The sequence below is a fragment of the Eurosta solidaginis genome, chromosome 3 (genome assembly GCF_040869045.1).
Source record: "Eurosta solidaginis isolate ZX-2024a chromosome 3, ASM4086904v1, whole genome shotgun sequence".
In the NCBI taxonomy this organism is placed as follows: domain Eukaryota; kingdom Metazoa; phylum Arthropoda; class Insecta; order Diptera; family Tephritidae; genus Eurosta; species Eurosta solidaginis.
The window spans coordinates 187,631,682-187,644,324 of record NC_090321.1 but is presented as its reverse complement, the minus strand read 5'-3'; the positions used below and the strand labels follow the sequence as shown (position 1 = coordinate 187,644,324).

Here is a 12,643-nt window from a genome sequence, read left to right as displayed (position 1 = left end):
TCCACCACAGGTACCAAACAACAGCGCATCTGAACCAGTATTTAACGAAAATGACGATGCTGAGTCAGTTGTAAATGAACCAGCTTGGGCGTCAGCTGATGATTTACGTAGAGTATCGTATCCAAGAGTAACTATTCAAGATATGATCGGGGTGATGCCCGAATTCGACCCACTCAAAGCGTCAGCATCACCAATGCAGTTTTTAATCCGAATTGAGCAGTTGCAAAAATGCCACGGTTGGAAAGAAGAAATGGTTCAGCACAAAATGAAGGGTATGGCCAAACGTTGGCTGGATGCACAACCTGTTTTTCAGTCATGGTCGCAATTCGTGAACGCATTTAAAATCGATTTTCCTTCAACACACAATGCAGCTGAGGCACATAAAATGCTTATGAGACGCAAGCGGAAAAATGGTGAAGACTATGTAGAATATTATTATTCTATGCTAACTATAGGTAGACAGGGTTTGGTGGATGATGTTTCCATCAATACGCATATAATCAGTGGTCTCAACGACGGTGCATTAACAAAAGCACTAGCAGCAATGAGCTTTGGTACATGTAGTCAATTATTACTTGCACTCAAGAACTTAACGATGACAAGTAGTATTTCAACGACATCCACAGTTCCAACGCAGCAAGCATTGAAGTCCGAAACGAAATCTAATTCGAAGCTAACGCAAATAAAGTGCTTCAATTGTAATGAGAACGGTCATATCGCAATCAAGTGTCCACAACCTCAACGAAAGATACGTTGTACTGTATGTACGAAAATAGGGCACGAAGTCAAGAACTGCCACAAGAAACCAACAGTCACAAAGATTGGTATCCACAATGAAAGCAACGAATCTCCTCCGGTCATGAAATCGGTTGAGTTAAATGGAAAACAGTTCGAAGCATTTATTGACACCGGAAGCGTTTGTCCTTTGATACGCGAATCAGCTACAGATGGTATGGAGGTACTGGAGGCTAACAGATGCTTTACGGGATTCGGCGGGTCCAAGGTCCAAGTGACAAAGCAAGTCAACGTCGTCGTAAATATTAATGAAGTTCAACAAGAAATAACTCTTTATGTTGTCGCTGATAGACGCTTCCCTACGAAATTTTATTGTGTCGGGATGTCTTACAAAACAATGGGTATAACATGGTTATAGACAGAGATGTATTACATCTAGACGAAGCACAGTTAAATAATTTTAATATATTCAGCGACTTATCTGAAGAAGAGAAAAACAAGGTACGTAATCATTAACTGCTAAGCAAAATTGCTTTGCGGAAGATATAAGCCGCATTGGTAGATGCAAAAACGCACAAATGACGATAGAGGTAACTAAATCAGGTCCTATACTTGGTAAACGATATCAAGTTCCTTTTTCACAACGCCCAGAGCTATCGAGAATTTTGTCAGAGCTGTTGGACAACGATATTATACGTCCAAGTAGTTCACCCCATGCAGCTTCAGTACTTCTAGTAAAAAAATCCAATGGCGAAAATCGAATGTGTATCGATTATCGTGCACTTAATGAAGTTACGGTAAGGAAAAACTACGTAATGCCAATAGTGGCGGAACAACTCTCATGTCTTTCGGGTAATAAATATTATACGACATTAGACATGTCGTCCGGTTATTACCAGGTACCGATGAACGAAGATTCAAAAAAGTTTACAGCATTTTTAACTCACGAGGGTTTGTTTGAGCATAACGTTATGCCTTTTGGTTTAGTCAACGCGCCGATGGTTTTTCAGGAAATAGTTGTAAACTTAATCAGGTCAGTTGATGAAGTCATTATAGCCACGAAGACAGTCGATGAAGGTGTCACGGTACTTAAAGAGTTTTTGGAAGCTCTCGAAGTAGCAGGTCTCACGCTTAGACCATCTAAGTGTAGGTCTATGGCCAAACAGGTTCAGTTTCTTGGTCACGATATCAACAGTAAGGGAATACGTCCCGGCGAAAATAAGACAAAGGTCATCGAGGAATATTCAAAACCATCTTCAACCAAAGAGGTGCGACAGTTTTTAGGAGTGTGGTTATTTCAGAAAATTTGTTAAAACTTATTGTATATTGGCTCGTCCATTAACGATGTTGCTTAAAAATAATGCAGAGTTTGTTTGGAATCAGGAACAAAACGACGCTTTTGAAAAACTAAAAACGATGATAATCACGAAGCCTGTACTAACAATATACGATGCAACTAAGCCACATGAGGTGCATACGGATCCGAGTTCCATAGGACTATCCGGAGTATTACTACAAAACGACAACGGCACTGAATGGAAACCTGTATTTTATTTTAGTAGACAATGTAACGAAGCTGAACGAAACTAAGCCAGCCATGAGCTAGAGGTTCTGGCAATAGTTGAAACTTTGCAACGATACAGAATGTATTTAATTGGACAGAAATTTAACGTAATCACGGACTGTAATGCTATAGCCGTGACTAAAGCAACTACCGCATTGTTACCCAGAGTGGCTAGATGGTGGCTCAAACTACAGGAGTTTGATTTTCAATGTATCCATCGGGCAGGTGCAAAGAATACACTGGCTGACGGCTTAAGCCGAAGTCCAACGGAACCAATAACGAAAGCGGAATCAGTATACCAATTGGTCAGTATCGACAACGATTGGGTGTCGCCAATGCAGAGACAGGATGAAACCCTAAAAGAGATCGTCGATGTTCTTAACGGTAAGGAAACATTTAACACACGTCAACTGAAGGATGACTACGTACTACAAGGTCAATGTCTATATCGTAAAGTCAATGGAAATAAACTACTGGTAGTTCCGAAGGGCGTGAAATGGCGATTAACAAGAGCATGCCATGACGAAGCAGGTCACTTCGGGTTGGAAAAGACTTGTGAACGGTTATCTAAAGACTTTTGGTTTGCTCGTATGCGCCAATATGTGAAATCTTACATAGCATCATGTCCAGAATGTTGTATCAATAAAGTCACAGGGGGTAAAAAAGAAGCCCAGCTACATATTAGCGATGTTGTACCAATACCATTCCGTTGCGTACATATAGATCATTTAGGACCAGTCGTACGCAGTAAACACGGTAATTTGTACATTCTTGTCATTGTTTGTTCTTTCACGAAATATTTAGTTATACTACCATTACGGAATACGAAAACAACTCCAGTATTAAAGGCATTACGTGATTTTATGACGGTTTACGGATGTCCCAGGCAAATTGTTTCGGACAGAGGCACTGCATTTACTTCCAAAGAGTTTCAAAACTTTATCGAACGATACGACATCCGTCATACAAAAGTAGCAGTACGCACACCTCGTACCAACGGTCGGGCAGAACGTGTTAATAAAACTATTTTGGCATCGCTTAAATGCAGCACTAAATCCGACAAGGATTGGGACGAAGCACTACCACAACTTCAGTGGTGCATCAACTCTCAAAGTAATGCAACGACCAAGCAGAGTTCAAATAGCCTCATTTTTACATATAAACTTCGTGACGTCACCAAAAATCGATTGATTCAGGCCGTGCAAGATGAACGTGATGATACTAGTCGCCACGACGACTTCCGAATGGAATCAGTGGCTGAACGAATTAATTCTGAAAGGGCCAAATGTAAGCAACGGTTTGATGCGAACCATAAAACGCCAAAAACATACAACGAAAGAGATTTGATCATGGTTAACTATGTACCTCAACCCACTGGTACCTCGCACAAGCTTGATCCGTCGTACAAAGGACCGTATTTGGTAACCAAAGTTTTACCTAACAACCGCTACGTAGTAGAAGATCTGCCATATAATTTAACTCGACGAAAACCCTATGTAGGCGTATTCACAAATGAAAACATGAAACCATGGTGTACTCAAAGTTTAGTAGACGACGACTTGGAGATTGGAAAATCCGATCACCACAACAATTGCAATAATATCGATGGGTACGACAGCGAAGAATCGTCCGGAGATACGATCGATCAGGAAAGGCCGAGCTGTCAAAGTCAGATGGCAAGTCTGGAGCATAAAGAGATGAGAGAGAACGAAATTAAGACGACAGCTACGAAAGGAGATGAAGAGCAGCTAGTCATTTGGTAGATGAACGGCCATCACGACAAACGTACTTAATTTTGTTATATTAAATAATTAAACTTTGTATTGTACTTTTTCTAAATTCTTTTATTAAATGAAATTCCATATTAAATCTTAAACAATTGTCGGTCTTTAAACATTTCTTAACAAGTTTAACCTGTTAAGGTATCCAGAACGAAGTTGAGCAAGAGTGACACGCGTTTCCCTGGGGAGTATGCGCTCCTCTTCCGCGAGTTTTGGATACTTTTCTTTAAGTACTGGATTCACCGGGCAATTCTCGGCATAAAGGTCCGACGCCTGTTTATGGAGTTCACCAAGGACCTGCTTGTGTTTTTTCGCTTCATACGGCCGTATTTCCTCAAAATGCTTACGGAGATGACTCCTTAAGCCCCTAGGCGGTGCTGGTTCATCAATCAGATGTCTGTTGGGATGCTCAGGCTTCTGGGTATTCAACAGGAACTGTTTGGTCTGCACCTCATTTCTCTCCCTGATGGGGGTATTCTCGCCTCATTATGCAGATGGTGTTCTGGGGACATAAGAAGACAGCCCGTGGCAATTCTGTGAGCAGTATTTTGGCAGGCCTGTAGCTTCTTCCAGTGGGTAATTTTTAGGCTTGGCGACCATATGGGTGACGCGTAGTACGTAATCGGCTGGCTAATTGTTTTGTATGTAGTCATGAGCGTTTCTTTATCTTTTCCCCAGGTACTGCCAGCGAGGGATTTGAGGATTTTGTTACAGCTCTGAATTCTCGGAACAATTGCGGCTGCGTGCTCACCAAAATGTAGATCCTGATCAAACGTCACACCCATGATTTTGGAGTGTAGGACAGTCGGTAGCGTAGTGCCATCGACGTGGATGTTCAAAATGGTCGACATTTGGGACGTCCATGTTGTAAATAAGGTCGCGGAAGATTTAGTCGGGGATAATGCCAGGTTTCGCGAGGAGAAAAAACTGGAGAGATCAGGGAGGTATCCGTTTATTTTATTGCATAGCTCATCGATCTTTGGGCCTGGGCCTGTGGCCATTATTGTGCAGTCATCGCGTAGGAAACGATTGTGACTCCTTCCGGTGGTGAAGGTAGCTTAGATATGTAGAAATTAAACAAAAGTGGGGATAGGACACCACCCTGTGGCACCCCTTGTTTGTTGTTGTTGTTGTAGCGATAAGGTTGCTCCCCGAAGGCTTGGGGGAGTGTTATCGATGTGATGGTCCTTTGCCGGATACAAATCCGGTACGCTCCGGTACCATAGCACCATTAAGGTGCTAGCCCGACCATCTCGGGAACGATTTATGTGGCCATATTAAACCTTCAGGCCATTCCCTCCCTCCCTACCCCCAAATTCCATGAGGAGCTTGGGGTCGCCAGAGCCTCATCTATTAGTGAAACAGGATTCGCCGCGGATAGGTGAGGTTGACAATTGGGTTTGGAGAAGCTATATATTGCGCTGGCAACCTGAAGGGTTGCGCTACACAGCCCATTGAATCTGGTATTTTAGTCGCCTCTTACGACAGGCATACCTACCGCGGGTATATTTTGATCCCCTAATCCGCTGGGGGGTTTAATTCTCCTTGGTTTTGATGTTTCGTTTCTAAATTGCACCGATGCCTGCCGACCACCCAGATAGTTTGCGGTCCACCTTTTAAGACATATTTGGTGTCATATTCGATTGTTATATTGCAGTTTTCAAATTCCGAAAAATGTTAGAAAATTTACCAACCAGTGGGAAAAATAATTTCACTTGCAAAGTGTGCCAACACCCTTAGCCAAAGCAAATGTCAAATTCTTCTTCTTATAATTTGCTTGGAACAAAATTGGGGAGTTGGCTACTTTTCAATATCAGATGACGCCAGTGTCGCTCATTCTACTGTTCTCCATAAAAATACGTGCAATCTACTCATAATGCATAAGCATGTGTTAAACGCATCTATATGAAAAATGTCATTGTACAGCGGCCTTAAAAGAAGCTGACGCATTTGCCCTATATTGGCAGTAGTTCGCTGTTGAAATTACCAATAAAATCAGTTATTTTAATAAAAAAAAATCTGTTAGATTGATTGAGAATATGTTAATCTTAAAGAAAATAGTTTACTTGAGACAAACAGCTCAGCTCCTCTTCTATTGGAATTAATAAAAAACAATAAGTTCTCTTCACGAAAAACTCGATCGAAATTTTACCGTTCAGATGTTAATTCAAGAACAAAAAACCTGATTTTTTGATTTTACCATTTTCTTTAGTGACATTTTATTTATGTTTTTATGTTAATACAATCAAAAGTGGGCGTGGTTATTACCTGATTTTACACCCATTTTTATTGAAAACATTTTTCATTATAAAGAAAATATGTATACTATTAGCGAGTTCTTCTTCCAGTTATGGCTCCCTAAAAGTATGCAAATACTTTGCCAAAATAAAGACGTAATAAGATTGTAATTTGTTCGCACTCCTTTTTATACCCAGCTGTACTTGTACACAGGGTATTATAACTTTGATTGGAAACGGTTGGTTGTACAGGTATAAAGGAATCGAGGTAGATATAGACTTCCATATATCAAAGTCATCAGTATCGACAAAAAATTTGATTGTCCATGTCCGTCCGTCCGTCTATCCGTTAACACTATAACTTGAGTATTGAGATATCTTCACGAAATTTGGTACACGAGCTTATCTGGACCCAGAATAGATTGGATTGAAAATGGGCGAAATCGGAAGATACCCACGCCCACTTTGGAAAACACAAAAAACCTGATTATTTAGTAAATAATACACCTAAAATGTTGAAATGTTGAGACACTTGATACAAATTTGAAAAAAAAAATTTAAACAAATATTATTAATCATAAATCAAAAATCGTTAAACCTATCGTAACCAAATTCGGCAGAGAGGTTGCCTTTACTATAAGGAATGCTTTTGAGAACCACGCCCACTTTTATATAAAAGATTTTTAAAAGGGTCGTGGACGAATATAATAAGCTACACCTTTGCAAAAAGAGCTTTATATCAATGGTATTTCATTTTTCATAGGAAAAACATAAAATTAAAAAATGGGCGTGGCACCGCCCCTTTTATGACTAAGCAATTTTCTATGTTTCGGGAGCCATAACTCGAAGAAAAATTAGTTCAGAATAGAACCATATGTATATGTATTATTGCGCAGCCTTGTAACAATTTTAAGCACACAAAACAAACAACAACAGCATTTCAAGTGTACAGCTGGGTATGTAATGTTCGGTTTCGCCCAAACTTAGACTTCCTTACTTGTTATAATGATACTTTGAGTGTTGAAAGGCATTGATATACAATATAAATCGTCGTCCTTCAATAATTTCGTCCATTTTTCTCAAACCTATTCTCTATGACAAGTGTAATCCGTTTACATAAAATGGGCTTGGTTATCGTCCGGTTTTTTTCAATTTAATAGGTGCGAAGGAGCTCATCAAATTTCAACTAGATATTAGAGCTTACGATTTCTTCTCGAACACAAGGGAGATTTTCGAGACCCGAGAAATCGAGAACTCGACTTTTCGCGAGATTCTCGTGTCTATAGAAATGCAGTCTATAAAAATTCGCATTAATTTTTGAGACATATTTCACCGAAGGGTTTTTAGATTTTCTTCCATAAAAAAATCTAAATTTGTATAAAGAAAAATCTAAACCACTCTCGGAAAAAAGAATTTTCAAAAATCAATGCGAACTTTTAGAGACCTATGACTTGTATTATGTTGGCCAAAAAATGGTTGGGCTACAAAACTGCATACTCAAAAAATTCAGAGAACTCTAAATAAAAATCGAAATTTGCATAAATTTTTCGAATTCTTTCGAAAACGTTTTGAGACTGGTTTGCAAAGTTGCAGTTACAAAATTCATAGAAGTTTTATATAACATATCATAAATAAAAAAAAATGTTTGTTAAAAGATTGTTAAATTATTAAAATATTTCAATAAATAGTTTCCTGAGGATGGCCCATGAAGCATTGAAATGCGTTGAAGCAAAGTAAACAAAAACAAATTTTGCTTATTTAGACTACCAATAAGCTCAACCCACTAAAATTGATTCCGCTATGAAACTGCATACCCAAAAAAATGCATAGAACTTCAAATGATAAGTTTGTGAATTTTTTTCGAACTTTCGATTTTTTTCATAAACGTTTTGAGGTTTTTTGCTTACATGGTTTCGATTACGAAAATCATAGAAGTTTTTCATTAAAACATCAAAAATACAAAACAGAACAAGCAAATTGATAACATTTGAAAGAAAACTGCAAGTGTGTAAATCGCTGGTAAATGCGTTTTTTACCAGTACCTATCGCAAAAAATATGGAGCTCAGTGGTTTGGTACTATCTGTTACCTTCTGCTGCAGGACATATCAAATTAATCGTGTAGTGTGTCTGTGTTCACAATCATTCGATCTATCAAATTAAGTTCAAGATAAGGGTATATTAATTATAGAAGAGATAATAATCAATTAGTTTATCCCATTACTGCAAGTGTTGTAGAAACGTAAAATAGGTCACTGCACAGAAAAACAATTACCCTTTGCATTAAGATGCGTTTTGTAAGTAGAGTTTCGGTCGAAAAAAGATGCAACATTTTTCATGTCAATCCAATATTCTTAAAAGTAAATTTTGCAAAATAATATATTGGCGGTTATTTTAAGCCGCCTAACAAATAATAATCGAAACGCGACTATATTCTAATTTGAAAAAGTGAGAGGTTTGGTAGCCTCCCCCTTCCTTATTCCTTTTATACTACCAAAAGTTTTTAAAAATCGCTCTACATCACAGGCTAACAGACTTAGGCAGCCGCAGGGGTGTAGTACCTGCCTGCCATATGGAATGTTCTGGGCTCATGTTCTGCGACACGGAATGACAAATACTTAGAAATTTTGTTATTGGGATAGCTCCTCGGCAATGATTCGGCAAACACTTCGAGTGTATTTCTGTTATGAAAACCTTCCCAGCAAATCTTATCGGTCTTGCAGGTTCCGTCCCGCCAATTTGTAGGAAAGATTATATCATAGCACGACACGAATCGGATACTTTTCTTATTATAAGACTTTGGCTAATGCTAATGGGAATGGGTATGGTTGGAGTAACTTAAGACACTGCACAGTTTTATTGAAGGTTTTGGGAATATTTCAAGACCCTTTCGGATGCGTTGTTTTTATATCATTATGAGACTTTGGGAATCACTTTGAGATCACTTCGGGACTGTTTTTGGGACTATCTACCGATCGATTTAAACTTGTAAAAAGTTTCGATTTATGATTAACATCAATAACGAACATTCATCGATGGTGCATTGTACGGGTTGGTGTCGAAATTCTGTATGTACAAAATTCCAAAAACAAAATTCTGCTTTTTTAAAATTCTGTTTTCTAAAATTCTGCTTTCAAAATTCTGTACTACAAAATTCTGTATTAAAATATAATGTTAACAATTTCAAAGAGGTCATGTAATTATTTTGAAAATGTGCGCCATGCACAGTAATTCCGCGTAGAACACCTTTCTGCATAGGCGGCCTCGGGCGCGCTTATAAAAAATAACCCTGGGCTACGCCATGCCAAGTCCGGGTGTGTGGTATAACCGTGGCTACCGCCACGGTGATGTCCTTCTGCGTAGGCGGCCTTCGGCCGCACTTTAAAAAAATAACCCTTAGCCGATCCAACACCGGCTACGCCATGCCATGATTCCAGAATTTTGACTTCCAGAATTAAACATGCAGAATTTGGTTCAAGCAGAATTTTTTTGCAATTTACAGAATTTTGTCACCCAGGATTTTGTAATACAAAATAATGAACTCTCCCGCATTGTTCCTCCCAATAAAGGCGCTCAATCGCAATTAAGTTAAAATGAACTCATTATGAAAGGCGTCAAATTACCGTAAAAATAAAGTTTATTACACGCAATTAACTACATGCACACAAATTGAAAGAAATCACATTAGTAAAATCAACAAATAGGGTTTGTTGTTCCTGAGCTAGTTTTTTTCCAAGAGAACACTTTTGTTTAGTCATATCAAGAGAAGAGAAACTAAATGATTTTTCTGTTAAAAGAACTGATTTCATTGGCCATTTCAACAATGACCCAATGTCAATATTATGCAAATGTATCAGCTAATTTTTATGAGAAACTTACGCTCACGTTGTTGTTAGGGCAACTTTGTTTTTATGACCACAAAAATCTCTGTCAAATCCACAGTCTTCACTGTTATCCTAAATTTGTTAATAAATTGTAACTGCTTTCATTGGCATTTTTAGGATGTAATAATACTTGTGAAGTTAGCAGAGCTATGGCTTACGTATTATGAACATATTTTGTTGATTTGTCTGTGGAAACGGATAATTCAGAATCACCAATTAGTGCTAAGTTGATTCAACATCTCTTTGCGATAGATAAAATCTGAAAGACATTTCGATTGAATTGCCCGTATTTCAGTTGATTTTACCAGCGTTTTCCTTTCAGTGTAACAGTTTCCGTCATGATATTGACATGTAACATTTTATGTGCTCACTTTTTTCATGTTTTGTATATATTATTTTACAAAGATTATTTTAAGCAGAGGGTCTACTAAAGTGAAAATTATAGTTAATACATTTTTAAGTCAAGAGGACCTATAGCAGGTGCTAGTGTATTCCGACTTATAGGAAGATGAATAATTGTAGTCTAACATGCATAATACCACAACAAAGCATCCAAGCTCTTATCAGGCACGAAAAGTTAACTTAGTGCGCGGTTTTTCATTGCGAGTTGAAACTCCAGTTAAAGTTGACTAGAGTTTAACCTTGACACTTTGTTCGATAACATAAAATTTTGCTGCTAATCTCAGTTAAAGCGGCCGAAGTGGCAGGGTTAAACTCTAGTCATCTTTAACTGGAGTTGAAACTGGCACTAAAAAACCGGGAATAAGTTTCTCACAAACGTACCTATTTTTTTAAATTATGAATAAGTATACTCTCTTTTAACCCACCTATAGTGAATACTCACATGCATGCAGACCACATAACTGGCAGTGGTTGGCTTAAACAGCTTTTGCCCGGTAGCAAATCGGTGATTGCTAAATCGAGTGGTGCCAAAGCCGACATTCAGCTACAAGAAGGCGAACCCATAATCTTTGGGCGGCATCGTATCGATACTTTAGCTACACCGGGTCACACCAATGGTTGTATGTCGTATGTAATACATGAACAGGGTTGCATTTTTACAGGCGATACGGTGTTAATACGTGGTTGCGGGCGCACAGATTTTCAAGAAGGTGATGCTAGTCATCTTTACGATAATGTGCATAATAAAATATTTACTTTGCCCGAAAACTTTCGAATATATCCAGCGCATGATTATAAGTGAGTGTTAATTGAAGGCAAGATATTTTGAGAGACATTTAAATTTACGTGATATATTTTTGTAGAGGTGTGATGGAGAGCAGCGTTTGGGAGGAGAAAACTTATAATCAACGCTTGACAAAAACGAAGGCGGAATTTATTGAAATCATGAAGAATTTAAATTTGCCTTATCCTAAAAAAATTGGTAATTTTTATACAGCAGCGAATACAAAAATAGCAGTTGCAAGTTTCATCGAATTTCGTAAATTTTTTGTATTTATTTTTTCGATGAATTAAGAAAAAGGCCTATGAATTTTGTAACTGCAACTATCTATCAAACCAATCTCAAAAATTTTTTGTAAAAATTCGAAAATTCAATAAAGTTTTACGAGAATTTCGAACATTTTATTAAAAATTTTCTTACATTTTCTACCAAGGCGAATTCAGTACCACTCCCAACAGCTGATTGCTTCTTCTTGATAACTTTTCATACAACGCCTTGTACAACAATATGTCAGTTAATCGAAATCAATGATAATTTTCTTTTGACTTGACATTCTTCTGCACTGCGAATTGGTTCAATTCGCTTTGCCACCACCTGATGTAGATTCGCCTTGATTTTCTACATTCAAAATTCGCATTGATTTTTGAAATTTTTTTTGAACTCGTACTTTGTGGGTTAAAAGTGGTTGAGCTGTAAAACTATATACCTACTCAAAAACAACTCAGAGCATTCTAAATAAAAAGTTCGACAGTTTCGCAACATTTTTCCGAACTTTCAAATTCCTTTCGAAAACGTTTTTGAGATTCGTTTGCATAGTTTCAGTTACAAAATGTATGGCCGTTTTTTCTTGATTTATTGAAAACGAAAAAAGAAAAATATGATTTTCGAAATTTTGTAAAAATTGCCGCTCTTGCTGTAGTTAGCATTAATTATATTTCTGGTACAGTGATTAATCAATGTTGATTTTTTTCTCTTCAGATGTGGCGGTTCCAGCGAATCGTGAATGTGGTGTCCATGATATCCCAAAGGAATAATTTTGACTTATTTCGCGTAAACCAACAGAGCAAATTTTTGGAAATATCACGCACATCAGTTTCGAAAACAAAACTATCAGCGTACCAGATCAGGTTCTCAGTTACAATAGAAAGTACTATTGTTAGCTTTGTAGTGATATGTACCTTATTCATATATATGTATTTCTGAAGTTTATACATTTTTATAAGATCAAATCTTTTTGTTTAAATATGGATATGTGAAATAC

General features: G+C 37.7%; 2 protein-coding genes across 6 annotated transcripts in view; both read left to right on the top strand.

Moving 5' to 3' along the window:
* Positions 1-12,566, top strand: part of LOC137244788 (persulfide dioxygenase ETHE1, mitochondrial) — a 57,261-nt gene extending 44,695 nt beyond the window's left edge. The window contains exons 4-6 of one of the 3 annotated variants that reach the window (XM_067774296.1): positions 11,033-11,399; positions 11,465-11,583; positions 12,361-12,566. In XM_067774296.1, the coding sequence (XP_067630397.1) occupies positions 11,033-11,399; positions 11,465-11,583; positions 12,361-12,416 (542 nt within the window). In that variant the 3' untranslated portion in view covers positions 12,417-12,566. The remainder of the gene's footprint in view (positions 1-11,032; positions 11,400-11,464; positions 11,584-12,360) is intronic. The other 2 variants (XM_067774295.1, XM_067774294.1) reach the window with 2 other exon arrangements.
* The window catches only part of sprt (PDZ domain-containing protein sprite), a 63,204-nt gene that overhangs the window by 45,116 nt on the left and 5,445 nt on the right, over positions 1-12,643 (top strand). The window lies entirely within an intron of this gene.